We start from the raw sequence: 26,632 nt of genomic DNA, 5'->3' as shown, positions 1-26,632 counted from the left end.
TCTATGTGGTGTATAACCGTGGTGTATAACCGTGGTTTGACTCTCGCTCTTGGAGTTTTGATATCCAGGTATAGTCAGTGAGTAGAACCGTAATTTGTCTCACCTGGCACAGCCCAGCTTTAATTAACCTCAAGGCAATGTGATGTCCTTCTCGCTCTATCATGGACTGTGGCTTTGAGAGGCACACACTCACAGCACTTATGTCTTTTTAGAGAGGGAGGGAAGTAGAGAGAGAAGTAGAGACAGAAGAGGGAAAGGATGGATAGATACATACCCAAAGACAGAGTGATGGATGGAGAAACGAGGTGAGATGGAGAGAAAATGAGGAGATGAGGAGATGAGGTTGTGATAGTACAGTAAGTCAAAGAGAGAGAGACCTGGCTCTCAAGAGAAGACAGGCTATGTGAACACTGCCCACAAAATGAGGTGGAAACTGAGCTGCATTTCCTAACCTACTGCCAAATGTATGACCATTTTAGAGACATATATTTCTCTCAGATTACACAGAAAAAAAATTTATTTGGATAAACTCCCATATCTATTAGGTGAAATTCGATTTGTGACCTTGTACCACAAGAAAAGAGCAACCAGTGAAGAACAAACACCATTGTAAATACAACCCATATTTATATTAATTTATCTGCCCTTTTAAACTTTAACTATTTGTACATTGTTACAACACTGTACATAGAAGTGGCGGTCGGTGCCGTTTAAGATGAGGGAGGACGATTTATTTATTTGTATTTATTACAGCATATTGGATGACTGTCATTCATATTCTATTCACCCAGTTGAATGTAACATCGACATGTTTAGGCAACTACATGATACTCAAATGGTCCCAATACCCATCATGAGGTTGCTACAACCAACAATATGAATGAAAGTTTACAGCGTAGGTGCACACAGATTGAGAGAGAAATTTGAGATGACAGACAGTGACACATGGACAGACAGTGACACATTCAATACTGCCTTGCACACTCTTGCCTGCATCTAGCTGATCTAGGGTGTAATCAGTAGTCCAACAGTTGCAAACGAGAGTTTCTTTTGGACAAATTCTGGTATGTTTCATTTCATTCCGTTTGCTTCTGTTTAAGAAAACTATTTTTCAACAGAATCGGCGGAATGAATACACTCCTGATCACGTGTAAACACAGTTCACTTTCATAGCAGCCACGTTGTATTCCTTCTCGCATCTATGTGCTCTCCTCCTCTCCTCTTTTACCTTCGCTTGTGGACTTCAATACACAACACATCAGCTGTAGGAGACCAGGCAAAAAAAGCTTTCCAAGCCAAATCATATCATAACCGCTACACACAGCCTACATCGTTGTCACCATATTTGCTAAAGTAATGTCATAGTCAACATAGCTAATATAACTAACTCGTTAGTAAACCCACTACTGCTCGCCTGAGGTAGAGTACCTCATGACAAGCTTTGGAACCACACAGTCTACCAAGAAAGTTCACATCTGTATTATTCGTAGCTGTCTATTTACCACCAAAAACCAATGCTGGCACTCAGACCGTACTCAACAAGCTGTATAAGGCCATAAGCTAACAAGAAAATGCTCATCCAGAAGTGGCGCTCCTAGTGGCCGGGGACTTTAATGCAGGCAAATTTAAATCCGTTTTATCTCATTTCTACCAGAAAGTCACATGTGCAACCTGAGGAAAAAAAACTCCACACACAGAGACGCATACAAAGCTCACCCTCGCACTCCATTTGGCAAATCTGACCATAATTCTACAAGCAAAAACTAAAGCAGGAAGTACCAGTGACTTGCTCAATACGGAAGTGGTCAGATGATGCGGATGCTACGATACAGGACTGTTTTGCTAGCACAGACTGGAATATGTTCATCCAATGGCGTTGAGGAGTATACCACCTCAGTCACCGGCTTCATCAATAAGTGCTTCGACAGCGTCGTCCCCACAGTGACCGTACATACATATCCCAACTAGAAGCCATCGATTAAAGGCAACATCCGCACCGAGCTAAAGGCAAGAGCTGCCGCTTTCAAGGTTTGAATCCTACTACACCAGCTCTGACACTCATCTTATGTGGAAGGGCTTGCAAACTATTACGGACTACAAAGGGAAACCCAGCCACGAGCTAACCAGAGCCTACCAGACGAGCTAAATGCCTTTTAAGCTTGCTTCTAGGCAAGCAACACTGAAGCATGCACGAGACCACCAGCTGTTCCAGAAGACTGTGTGATCACGCCCTACCTTTTAAACAGGTCAATATTCACAAGGCCACGAGGACTTGTACTCAGAGCATGGACTAACCAACTGGCAAGTGTCTTCACTGACATTTTCAACCTCTCCCTGACCGAGTCTGTAATCCCTACATGTTTCAAGCAGACCACCATAGTCCCTGTGCCCAAGAAACCGAAGGAAACTTGCCTAAATGATTACCGCCCCGTAGCACTCACGTCGGTAGCCATGAAGTGCTTTGAAAGACTGGTCATGCACCATCTACACCATCATGCCGGAAACCCTAGACCCACTCCATTTCGCATAGCGCCCCAATAGAGCCACAGATGACACAATCTCAATCGCACACCACACTGCCCTTTCCAACCTGGACAAATGAACACCTGTTTCAGAATGCTGCTCACTGACTCCAGCTTAGCGTTCAACACCATAATGCCCACAAAGCGCATCACGAAGCTAAGGACCCTGGGACTAAACACTTCCCTCTGCAACTGGATGCTGGACTTCCTGACGGGCAGCCCCCAGGTGGTCAGGGTAGGCAACAACACATCTGCCACACTGATCCTCAAGACGGGGGCCCCTCAGGGGTGTGTGCTTAGTCCCCTCCTGTACTCCCTGTTTACCCACGACTGCGTGGCCAAGCACAACACCATCATTAAGTTTTCTGATGACACAACAGCCTGATCACCGGCAACAATGAGACAGCCTATAGCGAGGAGGTCAGAGACCTGGCAGTGTGGTCCCAGGCAGTGTGGTCCCATAAAGGAGCTAATCATGGGCTACAGCAAAATGAGGGCCGAACACGCCCCCATTCACATAGATGGGCCTGTAGTGGAGCGGGTAGAGAGTTTCCAGTTCCTTGGTGTCCACATCACCAATAAACTATCATGGTCCAAACACACCAAAACAGTCGTGAAGAGGGCACAACAATGCTTTTCCCCCTCAGGAGACGTACGGCCCAGTACATCACTGGGGCCAGACTTCTTGCCATCCAGGACCCATATCCTAGGCGGTGTCAGAGGAAGGTCCCAAAAATGGTCAAAGACTCCAGTCACCCAAGTCATAGACTGTTCCCTCTACTTTCACACAGCAAGCGGTACCGGAGAGCCAAGTCTAGGTCCAAAAGGCTCCTTAACAGCTTCTACCCCCAAGCCATAAGACTGCTGAACAATTAACAAATTGCCACCCGGACTATTTGTTTTTACACCGTTCCTACTCGCTCTTTAATATCTATGCATAGTCACTTTACCTCTACCTACATGTACAAATTACCTCGACTAATCTGTACCCCCGCACATTGACTCGGTACCGGTATCCTCTGTATATAGCCTCATTATTGTTATTTAATTGTGTTACTTTTTAATGTATTTTTTACTTTAGTTTATTTAGTAAATAATTATTTAATAAATAATTTCCGGCTATACCGTGGTGCTACCCAACAGAGTGCTGCTGATGCTACTCTAGACCTTCATTGTAAAAGACTGTGTTTTAATCAATTATTTGGTAACGTGAATATATTTAGTGTGGTTCTTTCTAAAACTGATAACTTTTTAAATGTTTTACAATTTTTATTTTTATGAAATTTACTGAGGAGGATGGTCCTCCCCTTCCTCCTCTGATGAGCCTCCACTGGTAGACAGCCATTATATCACCTTTGAAATGTATTTTTTCATTTGAAACTTTTGTGAGTGTAATGTTTACTGTTAATTTTGATTGTTACTTTCACTTTTGTTTATTATCTATTTCACTTGCTTTGACAATGTACATATATGTTTCCTATGCCAATAAAGCCCTTTGAATTGAATTGAGAGAGAGAGAGAGAGAGAGAAAGAAAGAATGAGATCGAGAGAGAGTAGAAGGGGCTTCGTCTTCTCTACTAGGATGCCTCCCCTCAGGGAACTTCTGACAGATCCATTAACAGATGTGTGAGATTCTATTAACATTAACTCTGTGGCTTGCAGAGAGGGCTGGAGGAGGCAGAGGAGGCCAGTCCCATCATGGTGCTCTGGGACTGCAGGGCTGGGGTGAGCCCAGGTGCCCACCAAACTCAGATGAGATCTTAGCTGCAGACAGAAATATTATATCTATTCATGTGTTACCAGCACTTTTCGCTCAGACTGTGTCTCTGTATCCACTTCTCACCCTCTCAGTCCCACTCCTTCTTTTACGAGCGAGGGAGGGATGGAGCGAAGGAGTTGTGATGTGAACAGTTGGAAGAACAGGCATGTGAAATGACAGACCTTCTGAGAGGCAGACGGTGGGGATGAGATTGCAGGAGAAAACAAATAGAAATGATCTGGAAGATGGGGTAGGGTGGTGTAGCTAGTCGTTGCCAGCATGACTAATGAGTTGACATTTTGCGCCAGCAGTGATTGACTCATTAAAATGGGGAATGTCAATAAAGGGGTTTAATATTCTCTGATTCCAGCTGTACTCTTTGGACCATTGCTGTCAATAGTGTAGTTATGACTATTATTTCTCTTTTTTAACTGGAGGTTTCTGTAAAATAATTGCCTGTTATGATGTTCATGCACTGAGCAGTCTAGCAGCTGCAGTAACCTGCTAGTAAATCATAGTTTATGAAGGCAATTTGAGCCATGTGTTGTATGTCTAAGAACATGCCCTCTGGGTATTTGCTGGAGTAATGGCCCAGTCTCTGTCTTTGCACTGCATGCCATGCTCAGCTTCTGTGTGTGTGTGTGTGTGCATGTGTGTGTGTGTGTGTGTGTGCGCGTGTGTGCGTGCGTGTGTGTGTGTGTACCTGTCTGTGTATGTTTTCTTGTTTTTCCATTGTGGTCGTGATGGCAGCAGAAGGCAGATTTCTGCTGTACCTGTACCTTTGTGTGTGTGCCCCTGGCCTGCGGAAAGTGCTCTGTCATGGACAGGCTGAAGCTCGTCTGCAATAATATGTTAGATGATTGCATGACAACACACCTACGCCGGCTACTAACAGGGTATCGATCTAACACACGTCTTCATCTGGAGCACTCCAATGAATGTTCCAGCCCTCCCACTGACCAGCGCAGGTTAGCGTTTTCCGTCATGAATCTTGTTCTGGAGGCAGTGGCAACTAGCTGGCACAGCCACAGAGTCATCAAATCTGATTTTTAACCCTAACATTAACCCTAACCTTAACCACACTGCTAACCCTAACCTTAAATTAAGACTGAAAAGCAAATGTTTGTTTTCATGAATTTCTACAATATTGACAATTTTGAAGCTGGCCTATCTAAGGGGAAATAGCTAAATTCTGCCTCCAGGACAAGACTCATTGTCACGCCTGCTCCCACTCCCCCTCCCTGGCGCTCGAAGGCCACCATCATTATGCAAACCCGCCTTTTCCCGTCACGCGCATCAGCAATTATTGGACTCACCTGGACTCAATCACCTGTGTCATTACCTCCCATATATCTGTCTGTTCCCCAAGCTCTGTTCCCTGCTTCAGGATTAATGTTCTTATGTCGTTGTGTTACTCGGTGCTGACGCTGTTCCTGTCTTGTTTAATGTCTGTGCTATATTAAATGTTGACTCCCCGTACCTGCTTCTCATCTCCAGCGTCAGTCCTTACACTCATGACAATAAACGTCAACCTGCCTGACCAGCAGAGAGCTCCGGCTGAGAGGGAGAAAGGGAGGCAGAGAGCAGGAGAGAGAGAGAGTAAGAGGGAGAAAGGGAGGGAGGAAGGGAGGGAGAGAGGGGGAGCAAAGAAGAGAGAGAGTGTAACTCCTGTAAAGGTGGAGAAAAAACGTAAAAGGTTGCTTTGAATAAAAGCCTCTGCTGAATGGTTTATTATTATTAAAGGTAGACTCAGTGATATGACGTAAATGCAGAAAGTAAACAGCATAGTAGGTTCATTTCCACAACGACTAAGAGCTTTGAAGTGCGAGGCTCAACTTCTCTGCTGTTTTGGGTCCCCTGGCTACCACGCTGTAACAGTGTGAAGCGAGACCGTGCACATATACTGTGTCTGATTGTCAGAGCAAAGTCTTGCATCTCGCTCATCTCAATATCTGCAATATCTCGTGACAACGTCATTTCACTAAATCTACCTTTAAGTATTAACTCGGTGTGAAGACATACGCAATCAATACATCTTATTTTTGTATTTTGTATTAATTAGAACATTTTTCTATAATTTTACTTTGACTTTTAAAATGTGGAGTAGGTTGTGTAGATCGGTAGGGGGGAAAATGAAATGTAATCCCTTTTCAGATAACATTTTAGGACAGCAAAATGTGAAGACTGCAAGGGGTGTGTAGACTTTCACTAGGCACTGTATTTACAGGGGAAAGTGAGGATAAATTGATTTGGGAGAGAGTGGGAAAGAGAGGAGAGATATATAAAAAATATCAGACTGTATATAATTCTATGAATAAGGGCTGGGGGGTCTGAGTGAGAGGGTAGAGGAAGTCATTGTGATCTGTTTCTAGGGGCAGCATACACTCTCCTTATTGATTTCCTCGCTCTACTTCCTCCATGACTTTTACACTTCAGTACTTCTTAACTTTTCAGCCAGGAGCTCACTTTTTAGGTTCTAGTATGTTAGGAAAGGAAGAGAGACGAGAGAACTGATGCAGAACTGTTGTTGATACAATAAACCCAGCTGACCCCTTAGCTGGAGTAAAACCCTGTCCCTGAGGGAATAAAGAAAGTTGTATCGAATTGAACACCCACATGGCAAAAACAACAACCAGGGGCCATAGGGACATATTGTTCCTGGCTTCATCTGCTCTCTGCATAAACATCAGGTCAGGTCAAGCCTCCCTCCCACCAGCAGAGAGAGGTACAGAGGGAAGGAGAGATGGAGAGAAAGAGGAAATACACTACATCACCAAAAGTCATCATTCCAAAATCATGGGTATTAATGGAGTTGATCCACTAGATGTTGAAATATTGCTACGGGGACTTGCTTCCATGTTTTTGTGTATAATGGCACTGGAAGGGATGGCTGCCGTTTTACGGGCTCCTAACCAAATGTGATATTTTGTTCGTTTTTTTAGCATTGTTTGTAACTCATTTTGTACATAATGTTTCTGCTACCATCTCTTATGACCGAAAAGAGCTTCTGGACATGAAAACAGTGATTACTCACCTCGAACTGGACAAAGTTTTTTTCTTTAATGAGTCCGACGCGAAGGATATACTGCTTTGTCAAGACAAAGCCCAAAACCCAGTCATCAGCGTGAAGAAAAGACAGAAGAAAAGGGGGAGGAGGGCGGGGTGCCTGTAATAATTCGCAGACGAGTAGGTAAACCACTACTTCCCTCTGTATTATTGGCCAAAGTGCAATCATTGGAAAACTAACTGGATGATCTATGATTAAGACTCTCCTACCAACGGGACATTAAAAACTATAATATCTTATGTTTCACTGAGATGTGGCTGAACAACGACACAGATAATATAGAGCTGGCTGGCTTCTCGGTGCATCGGCAGAACAGAGCAGCTACATCTGGTAAGATGAGGGGCGGGGGTGTGTGTCTATTTGTCAATAACTGCTGGTGCGTGATGTCTAATATTAAAGAAGTCTCAAGGTATTGATCGCCTGAGGTAGAATACCTCATGATAAGCTACCATCTACAAAAAGTGTTCTCATGTAAATTATTTGTAGCCGTCTATTTAACACCACAAACCGATGCTGGCACTAAGACCGCACTCAACGAACTGTATAAGGCCATTAGAAAACCCCGGTCAACAGCTCTGCACCCCCCACAGAAACTTGCCCAAGCCTCCCCCATTTCTCCTTCACCCAAATCCAGATAGCTGATGCTCTGAAAGAGCTACAAAATCTGGACACCTACAAATCAGCAGGGATAGACAATCTGGACCCTCTGTTTCTAAAATTATCCGCCGCAATTGTTGCAACCCCTTTTACTAACCTGTTCAACCTCTCTTTCGTATCGTCTGAGATCCCTAAAGATTGGAAAGCTGCCGCGGTCATCCCCCTCTTCAAAGGGGGAGACACTCTTGACCCAAATAGTTACAGACCTATATCTATCCTACCCTGCCTTTCTAAAGTCTTCGAAAGCCAAGTTAACAAACAGATCACCGACCATTTCGAATCCCACCATACCTTCTCCGCTATGCAATCTGGTTTCCGAGCTGTTCAGCCATGCTCAAGGTCCTAAACGATATTATAACCGCCATCGATAAAAGACAATACAGTGCAGCCGTCTTTATCGACCTGGCCAAGGCTTTCGACTCTGTCAATCACTGCATTCTTATCGGCAGACTCAACAGCCTTGGTTTCTCAAATGACTGCCTCGCCTGGTTCACCAACTACTTCTCAGATAGAGTTCAGTGTGTCAAATCTGAGGGCCTGTTGTCTGTACCTCTGGCAGTCTCTATGGGGGTGCCACAGGGTTCAATTCCCGGGCCGACTCTTTTCTCTGTATACATCAATGATGTCGCTCTTGCTGCTGGTGATTCTCTGATCCGCCCCTACGCAGACGACACCATTCTGTATACTTCAGGCCCTTCTTTGGACACTGTGTTAACAAACCTCCAGGTGAGCTTCAATGCCGTACAACACTCCTTCCGTGGCCTCCAACTGGTCTTTAATGCAAGTAAAACTAAATGCATGCTCTTCAACAGATCGCTGCCCGCACCCACCTGCCCGTCTAGCATCACTACTCTGGACGGTTCTGTGGACAACTACAAATACCTAGGTCTCTGGTTACACTGTAAACTCTCCTTCCAGACTCACATTAAGCATCTTCAATTCTAAATTAAATCTAGCTTTCTATTTCGCAACAAAGCCTCCTTCACTCATGCTGCCAAACGTACACTCGTAAAACTGACTATCCTACCGATCCTTGACTTCAGTGATGTAATTTACAAAATAGCCTCCAACACTCTACTCAACAAATTGGATGTAGTCTATCACAGTGCCATCCGTTTTGTCACCAAAGCCCCATATACTACCCACCACTGTGACCTGTATGCTCTAGTTGGCTGGCCCTCACTTCATATTCGTCGCCAAATCCACTGGCTCCAGGTCATCTATAAGTCTTTGCTAGGCAAAGCCCCGCCTTATCTCAGCTCACTGGTCACTATAGCAGCACCCTCCCATAGCACGCGCTCCAGCAGGTATATTTCACTAGTCATTCCCAAAGCCAACTCCTCTTTTGGCCGTCTTTCCTTCCAGTTCTCTGCTGCCAATGACTGGAACTAATTGCAAAGATCACTGAAGCTGGAGTCTTAAATCTCCCTCACTGATTTTAAGCATCAGCTGTCAGAGCAGCTTACCGATCATTGCACCTGTACACAGCCCATCTGTAAATTGCCCACCCAACTTCCTCATCCCCATATTGTTATATATTTTTTTGCTCCTTTGCATCCCAGTATCTCTACTTGCACATTCATCTTCTGCACATCTATTACTCCAGTGTTTAATTGCTAAATTGTAATTATTTTGCCACTATGGCCTATTTATTGCCTTACCTCCCTCATCTTATCTTATTTGCACACACTGTATATATATTTTTCTATTGTGTTATTGACTGTATGTTTGTTTATTCCTGGACTCTAATCTTCTCCCCTGGTAGGTTTAGCGACATTTTTGTGTGGTGACCGTGGCTGGACCAGTTGTCTCGCGATCACGTCCGTGGCTCAGGGGGGTAACCAGCTTGCTGGGAGCTTCTTCTGTGATAGGCTAAAGTGCATAAATACCCACCACCAGTAACTGCATGAAGACTAGGGTTGAGCTAGTAATAGGTCTTGGGGAAGCTCCATTAGTAATTTTTACTCTCCTGTGTGGTTGACACTGTGCTTCTCTTTTGTCTGGTTTGGTGTACTCCATTGGGGCAGGTTGTTGTTCGTCCATAGTTTATGACTGTTTGACTAACCTTGAGGAAACTGAGTCCTGTATTGATGCTTTGCCTGTTTGATGGTTTGTCTAGGGCATAGCGGGATTTCTTATAAGCTTCCGGGTTGGAGTCCCGCTCCTTGAAAGCGGCAGCTCTATCCTTTAGCTCAGTGTGGATGTTGCCTGTATCCATGGCTTCTGGTTGAGGTATGTACGTACGGTCACTGTGTTGACGACGTCATCGATGCACTTATTGATGAAGCCGGTGACTGCTGTGGTGTACTCCTCAATGCCATCGGAGGAATCCCAGAACATTTTGCAGTCTTGGCTGGGAAACAGTCCTGTAGCCTAGCATCTGCTTCATCTGACCACTTTTTTTATAGACCGAGTCACTGGTGCTTTCTGCTTTCATGTTTGCTTGTAATCAGAAGGATCAGAAGGATAGAATAATGGTCAGATTTGGCAAATGGAGGGGAAACACAGATTAACTCTCTAGGTGGTTCAAAGGTTTTTTCCCTCTGGTTGAACATTTTACATGCTGATAGAAATTTGGTAAAACAGATTTTAGTTTGCCTGCATTACAGTCCTTGGGTACTAGGCGTGCCGCCTCTAGGTGAGCGTTTTCTTGTTTTCTTATGGCGGAATACAGCTCCTTCAATGATATCTTAGTGCCAGTCTCAGTCTGTGGTGGTATGTAAACAGCTGCGAAAAATACAGATAAACTTTCTAGGTAGATAGTGTGGTTTACAGCTTATCATGAGATACTCTACCTCAGGCGAGCAATAGCTAGAGACTTCCTTAGATATCGTGCACCAGCTGTTATTTACAAAAATACATAGTCCGCCACCCATTGTCCTACCAGACACCGCTGTTCTATCCTGCCGGTACAGCGTGTAACCAGCCAGCTGTATGTTGATATTGTCGTTGTTCAGCCACGACTCCATAAAGCATAAGATATTACAGTTTTGAATGTCCCGTTGGTAGTTTAATCTTCTTCGTAGGTCATCGATTTTATTCTCCAAAGATTGCACATTTGCTAGCAGAATGGAAGCCAGTGGGGGTTTATCCGATCGCCTACGAATTCTCAGAAGGCAGCCCGCCCTCTGGCCCCTTTTTCGCCACCTCCTCTTCATGCAAATCACGGGGATCTGGGCCTGTTCCCGAGAAAGCAGTATATCTTTCGCGTTGGGCTCGTCAGACTAGTTTAAGGAAAAAAAGGATTCTGCCAGTCCGTGGTGAGTAATCGCAGTCCTGATGTCCAGAAGTTATTTTCAGTAATAAGAGATGGTTGCGGCAACATTATGTACAAATTAAGTAAAAAAATAAGTTACAAAGTTACTAACAAAAAAACACAATTGTTTGGGGACACGTACAAATAAAAAAAATATTCAGACATTTGGAACAATACATAAATAATCATAACATTTAAAACTATATAAATATAAAAATGTATACAAAAATAAGACTCATAAATATCAAAAAGAAGTAACAAAGACAAATAGAAAAAAATGTGTGTTGATTTGGCACTCGAGCATCAATACATTACCCATCCCCCAACACTGTCAACCAAGAAGCAAGACTAAACCAATCCACCGTGGTGGTGTGCAGATTGGATTTATATTATTCTTAACCATTTCGCTCGAACCAGAAGAAAATGCAACAATATGTCTGTGAAACTCTATATTTCTATCTTCACAGTATTATGAATGAATTGTGTTTTTTTGGTAGTGTGACTGATTTTACTAATTGCATTAGTACTGTACAAAGTTAGAGGCGCGCTATGCCCTGTGTCGCCCCGGGAAAGATGCCGTGGCTGCCCATGTCACCTATACCGATAATTCGCCACTGGCGGCGAGCTTTACACCACCCCAGCCAACACTTGGCATTGCGCATGGTGATCTTCGACTTTTGTGCACCTGCTTGGCCATGGAAACCCATTTTATGAAGGTCTCGACGAACAGTTCTTGTGCTGACATTGCTTCCAGAGCAGTGGGGGATGCTGAGGGAGGACGGCTCATAATAATTGCCGGAACGGAAATCATGTGTTTGATGTATTTGAACCCATTCCACTTATTCCGCTCCAGCCAATTCCACAAGCCTCTCCTCCCCAATTAAGGTGCCACCAACCTCCTGTGTTCCAGAGGCAGTTTGGAATTTGGTAGTGTTGCAACCGAGGACAGACAAAAAAAAATGTTGGCACTTGGCTGTCACATTCTGTGAGCTTCTGTGGCCTACCACTTGCGGCTGAGAGATTGTTGCTCCTTGACGTTTCCACTCACCATAACAGCACTTACAGCTCTAGCAGGGCAGACATTTGACAAACTGACTTGTTGGAGAGGTGGCATCCTATGATGGTGCCACGTTGAAAGTCACTGAGCTCTTCAGTAAGGGCATTCTACTACAAATATTTGTCTATGGAGATTGCATCGCTGTGTGCTCGATTTTATACACCTGTCAGCAACGGGTGGGGCTGAAATAGCTGAATCCACTAATTTGAAGGGGTTGTTCACATACTTTTGTATATAAAGTGTAGTTTGGAATAATGAGAAGATAAGAAGAGGGGGTGGTAGAAGAGGCAGATGCAGTGATGTAGAGAGGTGATTAGAATTCTCATAGACTTCCTGGCTCTTAAGGTTAGGGGCCACCTCACCAGGGTACCCTCCAGTCCACCAGGTCAGAGAGCAGTGAGGTGAGCACCGTGCTCAGTTTGCGTGGCTGAGCCATTGTTCTACAAGAAGGAGAAATAAATTGATTCATTTTGCACTCGTTGGGGTGTGAAGTTGCAGATTCACCTGAATTACCTCGCCCTTGACTGTGTTCCAGCAACACTGTCAAACATTTCTCTGCTTGTCGGAAAAAAACGCACAATCTTTCTTTTTGGAATTAATTGGTGAATTCCACAGAGCTTTGCCTCACTACAACACCTTCTTGCCTTCCACAGTGGAGCTATCAGAAAGATTAAGTTAGAGGAGAGATACTGTTTAAACTAGAAGAGAAGAGTTGCTGGGTATTTATTTGGACTCCCTTGTCAGTGGGGCTGCAGGTTGAATCTCAGACAGATTTTATCCTGCCCTCTGATTCCCTACTGAGACACCAGATGTTCTCTCTTTCAGTCCTCGTTGAGAATGTACAGTTGAAGTCGGAAGTTTACATACACTTAGTTTGGAGTCATGAAAACTCGTTTTTCAACCACTCCACAAATTTCTTGTTAACAAACTATAGTTTTGGCAAGTCGGTTAGGACATATACTTTGTGCATGACACAAGTAATTTTTCCAACAATTGTTTACAAACAGATTATTTCACTTATAATTCACTCTATCACAATTCCAGTGGGTCAGAAGTTTACATACACTAAGTTGACTGTGCCTTTAAACAGCTTGGAAAATTCCAGAAAATGATGTCATGGCCTTAGAAGCTTCTGATAGGCTAATTGACATAATTTGAGTCAATTGGAGGTGTACCTGTGGATGTATTTCAAGGCCTACCTTCAAACTCAGTGCCTCTTTGCTTGACATCATGGGAAAATCAAAAGAAATCAGCTAAGACCTCTGGAAAAGAGTTGTAGACCTCCACAAGTCTGGTTCATCCTTGGGAGCAATTTCCAAACGCCTGAAGGTACCACGTTCATCTGTGCAAACAATAGTATGCAAGTATAAACACCATGGGACCACGCAGCCGTCATAGAGCTCAGGAAGGAGACGCGTTCTGTCTCCTAGAGATGAATGTACTTTGGTGTGAAAAGTGCAAATCAATCCCAGAACAACAGCAAAGGACCTTGTGAAGATGCTGGAGGAAACAGGTACAAAAGTATCTATATCCACAGTAAACAAGTCCTATATCGACATAACCTGAATGGCCGCTCATCAAGGAAGAAGCCACTGCTCCAAAGCCGCCATAAAAAAGCCAGACTACGGTTTGCAACTGCACATGGGGACAAAGATCGTACTATTTGGAGAAATGTCCTCTGGTCTGATGAAACAAAAATAGAACTGTTTGGCCATAATGATCATTGTTATGTTTGGATTAAAAAGGGGGAGGCTTGCAAGCCGAAGAACACCATCCCAACTGTGAAGCACGGGGGTGGCAGCGTCATGTTGTGGGGGTGCTTTGCTGCAGGAGGGACTGGTGCACTTCACAAAATGGATGGCACCATGAGGGAGGAAAATGTTGTGGATATATTGAAGCAACATCTCAAGACATCAGTCAGGAAGTTAAAGCTTGGTCTCAAATGGGTCTTCCAAATGGACAATGACCCCAAGCATACTTCCAAAGTTGTGGCAAAATGGCTTAAGAACAACAAAGTCAAGGTATTGGAGTGGCCATAACAAAGCCCTGACCTCAATCCTATAGAAAATGTGTGGGCAGGACTGAAAAAGCGTGTGCGAGCAAGGAGGCCTACAAACCTGACTCAGTTACACCAGCTCTGTCAGGAGGAATGGGCCCAAATTCACCCAACTTATTGTGGGAAGCTTGTGGAAGGCAACCCAAAATGTTTGACCCAAATTAAACAATTTAAAGGCAATGCTACCAAATACCAATTCAGTGTATGCAAACTTTTGACCCACTGGGAATGTGATGAAAGAAATAGAAGCTGAAATAAATAATTCTATACTATTATTTTGACATTATTAAAATAAAGTGAGGATCCTAACTGAGCTAAGACAGGGAATTTTAAATGTCAGGAATTGTGTAAAACTGAGTTTGGTGTTTTTGGTGGCTAAGGTGTATGTAAACTTCTGACTTCAACTGTATATACCCTTGTTTGTACTGTATATGCTTTTGCGACTCTGAATTTCCAAGGTTTTGGCCTGAATCCTATCTGCTTATCCAATATTGGGCATCATAATGGCCTCACTCCCAAAACCCCCTACCACTATTTGAGATATTAAAACCTACCAAAACGCGCATGTTTATGAGAATGCTCTACTTAAGGGCTTAGTCCGAGGTGATTTGCAGTGTCAGTGCTGCTATTTAACGTGCAGCCAATGTCTGTCCTGCATGTTGTTGAATGGCTGTTTTCACTGCTCTTTATTTAAATGTTAAACACTCTCCTGGTGGGCTGCACTTGTCATTTAGAGTGATGAATACATTATCAAAGCCCTGCGCCGCCCGCCAACCGCCACCGTGCCTCATATCAGCAGCTCTTTATGTATGCATGAGGGAGCAGAGCACTGTTTGTTTTGAACACTGACATACGGTGAGGCGACCTCAATACAGACGCTATTTAGAGGGAGGGCCCGCTCAGAATGCTGCACCACTCGCCCACCCAGGGATATTATCCACACACATTTAAGCAGGGTGATGCCTTGGTATTCATCAGAGCAAACTGGCTTCCATTCTAGTGTAATTGAAAATCTAAGACGGAGCAGCGAGCATGGTGTCTATGTGTTTTGTCTCTCAGCTCTAGTGCACAGCTCCATAGAGGCCTGATAAGCTTCAATGACTGCTCATTGGGTGAACAGAGGACCTGTCAATCATCTGCTGCACTGTCTGCACTCTTTAACTCAAAGAAGAACAATTCCATCCCCCTTCTTCACTTGGAAAGAAAAGCAGTGCTCTGTCCCTCCACTTACTGTAGGCCTCTACTATCCTTACAGTACTTCAGATTACTGCTGCTCTGCTTGTCCTGCTTCATTGCTATGCTAAATGCTGAGATGAGACTTTTGTCCCTGTAATGGCCTGAGTAATTTCCAGCGCTCAGAACTGTTCTGATACAATGATTTAGAGCTAAGTCTGCTCCACACCTCCAGGTAGTCAGTCTGTGGTGAATCAGGCAGAGATAGATATTGAGATGGATTAACGTTAACTAGCGGATTACATGGAGATGGGCTCCATGGGGATAGCAGCGTGACTCATCATGTCAGCCCACTGCACTGCATCTGGGGCTTCATTCTAGATCAGTCACCACTGACAATGCCTTAGTCTGACAGATTACAGATCTACATTCTATAGATCTGTGTCTGGCTAGGCTTTTACTGCTTAATGTAGAACTCACTGAGGGCTGTGATTCAATTATTGACGAATCAATGCCCAGCTAATTTGGGATTTGGGACTGACTGTGCTTTTAACAGATTGAAGCATTCTGAATAGGTTAGATCAGCTCCAGGCTAGCTGGCTGGTTGCACAATTAAGGGTGTTTAAAAGGCCTCAGCTTCCCCTCAATAACGAACACCAAAATACTCTGTCTCAGGTCCTTCCAGCAGCCAGATCTGCAGAGCACAGGCTCCCGTCCAAAAGAGAGAGATGGGAGGATGAGCCAGGTTACCTCCTCCCTCCGAGTGTACTGAGTGCTGCTTTTGATTGCATCCTCTGTGTTTCAGTCAGAGCTGTCCCTTTATGAAGAGGAGAGCTGCGGGTGAAGAGGTTAACTACGTAGCAGACATGTGTTTCTACACAGCCAATCAATTATGACCCAGGGCTTCAAAGCGGGCCGCACAGGGGAGGATGGGGAGGGGACAGGGAAGAGGAGCCGGCGTCCGGCCCCGGATAATGGCGCTGTAATGGGATATGGTCGGGGAAGCGGAGGAGATCACAGCCTGCCGTTGCCTCGCCTTCTTTTTTCTCCTGTCTCGCCTCTCTGTCTCATTAACCTTGACGCTCTCTCACCCTCTCTCTCTCTTTCTCCCTCCTCTCTCTCCCTCCCACTCTCTCTCCCGCTTTCTGACCAAACAAGTTGTTTTCATCCTCGCCAGAGCGAGAGAGAGCCCTTAGAGAAGAAAAGCAGTCGTCCTTCAGATGTTCCCATGTCTGTGATTAAAGGACACTTTTAAATTGGCAAGAGAGAAAAGTTTGCCTTGTTTGTTGTTGTTGTTACAAATCTGTCTACACTCTTAGAAAAAAAGGTGCTATCTAGAACCTTTAACGTTTCTTCTGCTGACCCCAAAGGAGAACACTTTGAAGAAATCTTTTTGGTTCCAGGTAGAACCCCACTGGGTTCGATGTAGACCCTTTCCCCAGTAAGTTGTGGGACCCGTTGGTAGTTTAATCTTCTTCGTAGGTCATCGATTTTACTCTCCAAAGATTGCACGTTTGCTAGCAGAATGGAAGGCAGTGGGGGTTTATCTGATCGCCTACGAATTGGGACCCAAAAGATTTCATGGGACCCAAAAGATTTCACCTAGAACCAAAAAGGGTTCTACCTGGAACCAAAAATGTTCTCCTGTGGGGACAGCCAAATAACACTTTTGGTACCCTTTTTTCTAAGAGTGTAGTGTCCATGGTGAAAGTAGTTTGCCATGGTGAAGATGTGACTATAGTCGTTGAATGGAGGCTGTGTGTATATACTGTATGTTGTAGTGTAGTATAGTATAGATTTTCCTCTTGTAGGACAATAAACGAGATTCTGATAAGTTGAGGTGTGCTGTACTGTTTATCCCTAGGTGTTTCACTGAGCTTTTGAACCACTTTTTTAAATTTAATTGAAATTGTATAAGAACCTACAGAAATACAAGTGTAGCACCTTACAGATGCATCACCTGTCACTGTGAGGAGAAAACGGCCTTAATTGTTTCTTTTTTGCCTTTGGTTTTAAGGCCATTTCAGAGACAGCACAAAGCTGTGGCATCGCCGTGGGCGTTAGTGATGAAAGCTGCCAGCCAGGGTGTTGGTAAAGTGGGGTGACTGACTCGTCCTCCTAGTTTGTCTCTCATTAGACGGAAATGGGAGACCAATCAGCTGCTTTGTTCTTAGAGGGAGGCATGGCCGACAGGCCGGAAGGCTACAGTTTAATGGTTTGTCTCTGCCATGGTAGGTTCCAACAAGCCCCCTAGTTAGAAAGACCACTGATATTAACGACGGATCAGTTTCCTGCTATGTTGAAATCACCAGAGATACACTGTGTTGAACACTTTATGTATGGTAACCTCAACATCCCCCTTGAACTTTGAGATATCCATTTAAGTGATAATGCCAGAGAAGCCAGTGTTTGGAGGATATATTCATCTCGGGCTGACAAACCGTGCCGATATATCCTCCAAACACTGGCTTCGGGCCAGTGTTTACACAACAGGTTACCAACATGTTAAAATAATGATTGACATATTTTCATTAAAAACTTTATTTTGATTAATTTATTCATACTATTTCATCCTTCCACAAGCTATAGTCCTGACACAAATCTAGGGTTGCTACCTAAGCCGGCTGGTCGTTCGTTCTATCGGTTCAGTTGCCAGAGACGCGACCCAGTCATTCAGTCTTTTTGTTCTGTATCTATGGACACGACACAGTCGTTCGTTCTAAATGTTCCATTGCCATACTGGCTGTTTCCTTGCTTGCTAGTTAGCCATCAATGGCTAACTTACGGTCACGTCAAACAGTGAGGCCAGAATAACAACAGTAGCTACATTTTAACTTGTGTTAAAATGTTTTATTGTGACATTTATTTGGACACGTCCATAACAATGAGCTAATGAGGTGCAATTTCGCCTGGCATAGAAAATGTGCTCTCTCGTCAGGACATTGTTGTTCAGAGGAGCTAGTCAACAACACAGCAAACACAATTACTTCAAGCTGAAGTTGGAAAGACTGCAAACTAGCTGCACTTCATTTCGTTTGGCCTTTTTTCAATTGACATTTCTTTGTATATCTCCATAAAAATTATGCCAGGTGATTCATGATTTCGACTGGCTGAGAAAAGCTGCCTGCCTGTCTGTCTCCTCCCGACACGTTCATTACTATGGGACAGCTGGATATCTAATTTGAATATTGAAACAATGCGATTGTCAGAGAGACAGACAGCAAGATTTATACAAATCTCCTCTGTTGAAAACTAAATGTTAGTCTAAAAGAAATGTGAGATAATGTCTAGTTGCTTTTTATAGTGGAGATCAAGTTTATACATTGCCTGGCTGGGCTGATGAGACAGTGGATTACGCAGTCATATGGAACAGAGTAAATAGGCATGGATGACCTCTGTGCTTTCTCCTTGGCTCGTAATTAGAATTTATTAATATTAAAAGATCACATACATGTTTGTAATTAAGGCACATTAAAGTTCACATATTCAAAAAGGCATTTTTGCAAACAATAATTATAATAATGATAATTTCTTCGAACAGCTCTCCTGTGAAGCAGGAACTAGCACCAAATGCCTGTGATCCTGTAACCAGTCACAAATTAGGTATCCATTACTTAAATTGTATTTACAGTAAGTACTGTGGCTCATGCCATTGTACCATGTTATAATAACACCATGATGGTTGAGCTTGCTTGAAGTCGAGTGAATAGTATGCTTTCATACCTCACTTGCTGTTTTTTAGTCTTGTCAGTAGCCATTCCAGTAGCTTGATAGAATGAAATGACAACCAGAAGTCGCTTTTGAAACTAATTTGTCAAACTAGCAGTGCACCTGCCCTCCTCAGTTGTCTCCCTGAAGTCATCCTTCTTAATAACACCCTCCCATTGCTAAATTGGCTGTGGCTGGGCTTATTTACAGCAATGATCCGCCAATCAGATTAGCATGAAGCTATAGTCTTTCACATCATCCACTAGAGAGAGAGTAAGAGAGAGAGAGGGATGTGTGTGTGATTTAGTGAGTGAAGGGCCTTCTCTAGGGAGACTAAACAAGACCACTCTATACAGCTCATTCTCTACCTTCTGGCTGTGTGAAGAGGGGATATAATGGCGTATAAGTACCCTTTTTGCATGTGTTATCATTCTCAAAATAGATTGTTTAATTGCCTCTCATCCACTTCTCTCTCATTTTGTGTTTTCATTCTCCTTTTACCTGTGTGCGTATCCACCTGACATTCTCCACTCACACCTCTCTCTCAGGGTGTATAGTGCATTTGGAAAGTATTCAGACCCCTTGATTTTTCCACATTCTGTTATGTTACAGCCTTATTCTAAAATTGATCATAAAAAAATACCCCATAATGACAAAGCAAAAACTGGTTTTTAGAAATGTTTGCATATGATATCATATTTACATAAGTATTCAGCCCCTTTACTTTGTTAAAGCACATTCGGAAGCAATTACAGCCTTGAGTATCTCCCATCCTTCTCTGCAGATCCTCATAAGCTGTGTCAGGTTGGATGGGGAGCGTTGCTGCACAGCTATTTTCAGGTCTCTCCAGAGATAATAGATCGGATTCATGTCCGGGCTCTGGCTGTGCCACTCAAGAACCTTCAGAGACTTGTCCCGAAGCCACTCCTGCATTGTCTTGGCTGTGTGCTTAGGTTTGTTGTCCTGTTGGATGGTGAACCTTCGCCCCAGTCTGAGGTCCTGAGCGCTCCAGAGCAGTGTTTTCATCAAGGATCTTTGTACTTTTCTCTGTTCATATTTTACTCGATCCTGACTAGTCTCCCAGTCCCTGCCGCTGAAAATCATCCCCACAGCATGATGCTGCCACCACCATGCTTCACCGTAGGGATGGTGCCAGGTTTCCTCCAGACGTGATGCTTGGCATTCAGACCAAAGAGTTCAATCTCGGTTTCATCAGACGAGAGAATCTTGTTTCTCATGGTCTGAGAGTCTTTAGGTGCCTTTTGGCAAACTCCAAGCGGGCTGCCTTCAGGTTCTTGCTCACCTCCCTGACCAAGGCCCTTCACCCCCGATTGCTCAGTTTGTCCGGGCAGCCAACTCTAGGAAGAGTCTTGGTGGTTTCAAACTTCTTTCATTTAAGAATGATGGAGGCCACTGTGTTCTTGGGGACCTTCAATGCTGCAGAATTTTTTTGATACCCTTCCACAGATCTGTGCCTCGACACAATCCTGTTTCGGAGCTCTATGGACAATTCCTTTGACCTCATGGCTTGGTTTTTGCTCTGACATGCACTGTCAACAGTGGGACCTTATATAGACAGGTGTGTGCCTTTCCAAATCCTGTCCAATCAATTGAATTTACCACAGGTGGACTCCAATCAATTTGTAGGACCATCTCAAGGATGATCAATGGAAACAGGATGCACCTGAGCTCAATTTTGAGTCCCATAGCAAAGGGTCTGTATACTTATGTAAAAAAGCTATTTCTCTTTTTTCATTTTATAAATTTGCCAACATTTCTTAAAACCTGTTTTTTCTTTGTCATTGTGGGAAATTGTGTGTAGATTGATGAGCAAAAAAAGGTATTTACTCTATTTTAGAATAAGGCTGTAACGTAACAAAATGTGGAACAAGTCAAGGGGTCTGAATAGTTTCCGAATGCACTGTATCTCTCCATTCTCAAATCTGCCCTTCTTGCTCCTGACATCCTACTCCTTCGTGCCTTTGCTTATTCTTTTCTTCCTCTGCCACCTCTCTTCTCCTTCTCTCCTCTCCCCTCCTCTCTTTTCTAATAATCTCTATTTCCCTTTTGCTTTGCATCTGTGAATTAGTTTCATTGGCTGCATGGGAGAGTGTGATATGTTGTGACATTTTCTGGCAATGCTATTTCTCATCCACCTTGTGATTATTTTTCTTTCGGTTTTCTCCATCAGCTGCTTTAGTAGAATATAATCACAATAATAATCACAATAATAAGCATTTCCAGCCAAGGGTCCCCCCCACCCATTGCTGCTATTTTAAATAATTCCTACAGTTAATGGGTGTTATAATGAAAAGAAGCAGCAGCTAGCCAGGTAAGACTGCTGCGAAGTTCAGCTTCTAGTGGAATGTGAGTAGGGCCCTATTCACCACAGACAGGCCTATGTGTTTGGAGAGGTTATTAAGAAGAGAGCAAAATCATATGTTGCTCTTAGTAGTCCACAACAGTAACCCTCTCACATAATAAATAAAACTCCTTTGACTGAGCACCGGAATATTCCATTTCATTTTAGCCAATGTGATGTTGTTTTTCTTACCAATCTTAAGTACGTACTGCTCTACAAAGCCTGTTTCCCAGATTAAATGTGCAGCAGAACTAGATTATAGATCGTATGCCCATCACATTGTGTGCCAGGGAGAAGCTCCACTAAATCCATGTCAAACTGCTGCCGGTCTCAACACAGCCCTGTCCCTCATTTCCTTCCCAGAGATGGGAAAGAAAGAAACAAGGAAGTGTGTTAGCCTCCAGACAAGGTCTGGGGAAGAGAAAGAAGAAGGGTGCATTTCTCCTCACAGCCTGCAGCAGAGGATTAGCTTCCCATCCCAGATCCACAAGTCAATCAAACCCCATCTCACCAGCTCCCTGTCTACTCCTCATCTCTGGGCTGCTACAGGAGAATAGCAGAGCTGCAAGGCCAGGGGCGTACAGACAGGGCACTGACAATAGACCAGATAACTGAACTGACTGGGTTCACTCACATCCCAGAACAGATTATTCATGATGACTGCTCTCTCTCCTTGCACCCACCTCTATCTCGTTCTCTCTTTCTCGCTCTCTTTCTCTCTTTGCCTGTCTCAAAAGGAACCTTTCTGGTTATTGCATATCGTAACAAAGTGCTATTTAAAGTGATGCACATCAATTACACATCAGAACTCAGACTTGTAGAGTATCACAGGTCAATATTAATTTCTGTAAATACAATAATTGTATTGCATTGCTAGGAAAAACACTCAGGGATAACCACTTGGCCCTATATTGCACAGTATAATATTTAATGGTAAATTATACAAGCTGCTATGAAGTATTAGCAGTATCCTTAGGCAAGTACTGCATAGAAACTTTTGGCAGTAATATTCCTAACTTACTGGTTTGATGTACAATCTCTGTATAATGATGTGTCATAATGAAGATTGATCTGTCTGAGTCGTTGTTTGGTGGAAGTAAAAAGATGACAATCAGTCAGTAGAAAGTAAACACCAAATGTCAATGGTTACAAAGATTCATTTAAACTCTCAGTCAACTTTTACTGCCAACAATATTGCATGTCGCCTATATGGAGGGAAAATAGGTTTTATTGTTACTCTGTTGTAGCATTAATTCCTTTAATGTAATGCTGAAGTGTGACCAAATTGCCTATTAATGAATGCGAGATAAGCTTGAATGCAAACAAACTGTACACTGGATAATGATTTAATGCCTCTCAACACACATATGAGTTTAACTTCATCTATGTGACATAGCAGAGTGAAGTAGAGGACAAAAGATGAGCTCAGTTTGTGCTGAGACATGTTGATGTGGATGTGATGATAATGAAGATGACGAGGAGGGAAAGAGGGAGAAAGAGTGATTATATGAGGGAATATGCATTTTAGATGCCAACAGAAGACAAACGGCTTCATTAAACTCTAGCCAAGCACAGCGTCTGCTTGTCTCACTATAAATGGGCAGAATTTACATGTTTCCTGCGACATCTGTTTTTGCTGGGACACATGGGGAGAAGAAAACAGTCTCTATAGTGTTGATGTGTTGAAATAAATACAGATAATCACAGGCCCTTGTCCCCAACAATCTCCATCTTCATCAAAACAAAAAATTCTAATCGCACCCTTTAAATCAAAATCAAGAGGCTGCTACAGCAACGTGCTGTATCTGTTACTGAAACTTAACTCTTCAAGGCCCTAAACTGAACTCTGTTAGATGAACCACACCCAAATGCTTACAAGTAATCTATGAAAGTAATCATCCATGAAAGTGATCTATTTCTCCTGATCTAACACTAACACCCACCTGCTATAAACACATTAACAATGAGAAAAAGTTCAACAAATTACCAAAGATCTTTCCCCTTTAGAGCACAAATCATAATTCATTTCCACATTTGTTCCATCTGTATGCTCGTGTTTGTTTAGTTCAGATTGAGCAGCTGTTGAGCCTGATTGTGTCTCATCAGCAGTGCATCTCCATATCCAGGAGCCTTTTCTTTGTCCCAGTGTGAGCTATAGCAACTGTTTTGCTGTTATCACAACACAACACTGCTCTGTTGGCTTTAATCTGGGTACCGGTACTTCAGTTCTCCACCCGTAATGCTCTTGTTCGTGTTGTGACAGATGGTAAAGAGTGTGTTTTCTGGTGTTAAAATTATATTGTCCTTGAATATGGGATTGTTGTTGAATTAATTGTTGATGTGCAGACAGAGCTATATATCCATTCTCAATCGCATAACAAGGTTTTGTCTGGAAGTGTTTTGTTACCATTTGATACCACACATTGATGTTGTGTATGGGTTTGTGTGTCTCCAGTCTGAGGTGATAGGCCTAGACCTGCTGGGATGTTTATAGCAAAATCAACTTTATAGGTTGATTTTGTTTTTAGGTTTACGGAGAGTCATAAGGATTATCTCTCTCCGTTTTAATCTTTCACTAGAGGAAAATGCCCCCACTCAAAGCGCCACCTTCCTAATAACACAGCAATGAAAATTAAACCGGCTCTCGTTTGAACAGTTTGACATTTATGACACATGCATCTTGACACGTTCACCTCCCCTCCACTCAAACTCTTCCAGGTTCCTGGAAAGCGCATTGTGGTGAGATGATTCTCTAATTGCTGATTTTGCCATGTGTGGGTAATTGCCAGTGACCTCCAGGGCTATTTTGAATGAAGCTGCTTTTCAATCCCCTCTAATCTCTAAGCAACAGAAAGCTTGCACCCCAAATGACACCCTATTCCCTATATAGAGCCCTAGTACAACAGCAGTGCACTATATGAGAATAAGGTGCCATTTTGTGAGGCAGACAAAATACCACATAGCCATGCCTGAATCATACAGCACAGCCATGCCTGACTCATACAGCACAGCCATGCCTGACTCATACAGCACAGTCATGCCTGACTCATACAGCACAGCCATGCCTGACTCATACAGCACAGCCATGCCTGACTCATACCACACAGTCATGCCTGACTCATACAGCACAAGCCATGCCTGACTCATACAGCACGCCATGCCTGACTCATACAGCACAGCCATGCCTGACTCATACAGCACAGCCATGCCTGACTCATACCACACAGCCATGCCTGACTCATACCACACAGCCATGCCTGACTCATACCACACAGCCATGCCTGACTCATACCGCACAGCCATGCCTGACTCATACCGCACAGCCATTGCCTGACTCATACCGCCACAGCCCATGCCTGACTCATACAGCACAGTCATGCCTGACTCATACAGCACAGTCAGGCTGACTCATACAGCACCAGCCATGCCTGACCCATGACAGCACACAGCCATGCCTGACTCTACAGCACAGCCATGCCTGACTCATACCACACAGCCATGCCTGACTCATACCGCACAGCCATGCCTGACTCATACCGCACAGCCATGCCTGACTCATACAGCACAGCCATGCCTGACTCATACCGCACGCAGTCGTGCTGTCTCTCTGCATCATTCAATAAAGTGTAATCTCATCTACACAACACAGGGACCTGCTCTGCCAAGCCACATCTCTCTCAACCATGATCCAAGTGATTCATGTTCCTTTGATCTGGAAATGACACACAGTTTGTTTTGTACAGTTCTCTATTAAGTTGATTGAAGCTCCGAGTTAAAGGAAAGAGAGAAGTTTATCACATAGCTAGTATCTGGAGACCTTGGAGCCGCCTGAATCAACCCTGGATTGAAGTGGAAAGAAACTGATACTTGGTAAATCTGAAATGGAAATGTCCCAAGCCATCAAAGAAATGTGTATAGCTACAGTACTCAGAACAGTGCCTTGTGTTTGTAACAGAGAGAGCTGTGTTGTTGATGTTTTTCTAACAGGTGTGTATTGTGTCCTCCTCACAGGTAGTCGCCCAGCCTCTGGTACTGGCACTCTGGTCATCCACCTGGAGGACTACAATGACAATGCTCCCTACGTGCACCCATCTGTGGTACGGGTGTGTGAAGACACCAAGGACAGTGTGGTGATCGTGGGGGGAAGGGACAGGGACATCCACCCCAACGCTGGGCCCTTTAAGATCGAGCTGGGGAAGCAGCCAGGGCTGGAGAAGACGTGGAAGGTCTCCAGGGTCAACAGTGAGTTCAGACTGTAACCTACAGTACACCCCCTAGACTGATACAGTACATTTTAGCAGTACCAGCCCATGTTTTGTGATGGGTAAAGTGGGGAATTATAGGGCTATTTCATACGGTCTCCTCTCCCATATCATGTGAGAAGGCTTGTCATTAGAAACATGGGGGGGTCTGCCATACATCCGTTGAAGGTGCTTCTTTGGTTATTTCTGTGTGTGTGTGTCTCTGGGTACAGGCGTTAGACAGTAGGCCTACTGTTCCCTACTATATGTCTCCGTAATGTCAGTTTCTACGGGTGGCCTCAGTGGGATAGCATGGCTGTGGAGGAGAGGAGTGACAGACATGGAACACAGACATTGATTTAGGATTTGCATCATGTCTGCCGGACCTGCTGCTCCTCTGATTGAAGGACTGACTGACAGAGGCTAAAGCCTGTGCAAAAGCATTGCATGTGGGTGACAGGGGGAAATGCTCTTCAATCAACTCTGCTGGGATAGATAGGGAGCACAAAGAGATACGTTGACGAGAAATGGATATACAGCATTCTAGCTAGAATGATCCTGGCCATGACCTATGTGTGTTTACTTCTGTTAGCCTGGTGTGTGTGTGTGTGTGTGTGTGTGTGTGTGTGTGTGTGTGTGTGTGTGTGTGTGTGGTGTGTGTGTGTGTGTGTGTGTGTGTGTGTGTGTGTGTGGTGTGTGTGTGTGTGTGTGTGTGTGTGCGTGAATTAAATAGCTTCAACTTTTCAGTTTACTGATATACCATTTTTTTTTCCA

General features: G+C 43.8%; 1 protein-coding gene across 1 annotated transcript in view; it reads left to right on the top strand.

The window, feature by feature from the left end:
• cdh13 (cadherin 13, H-cadherin (heart)) overlaps positions 1–26,632 on the top strand; it is a 526,099-nt gene that overhangs the window by 476,758 nt on the left and 22,709 nt on the right. The window contains exon 12 of the mRNA XM_023985362.1: positions 25,629–25,859. Coding sequence (XP_023841130.1) covers positions 25,629–25,859 — 231 coding nt within the window. The remainder of the gene's footprint in view (positions 1–25,628; positions 25,860–26,632) is intronic.

The sequence above is a fragment of the Salvelinus sp. IW2-2015 genome, linkage group LG4q.1:29 (assembly GCF_002910315.2).
Source record: "Salvelinus sp. IW2-2015 linkage group LG4q.1:29, ASM291031v2, whole genome shotgun sequence".
Classification (NCBI taxonomy): domain Eukaryota; kingdom Metazoa; phylum Chordata; class Actinopteri; order Salmoniformes; family Salmonidae; genus Salvelinus; species Salvelinus sp. IW2-2015.
This window is presented reverse-complemented; position numbering and strand designations above follow the sequence as displayed.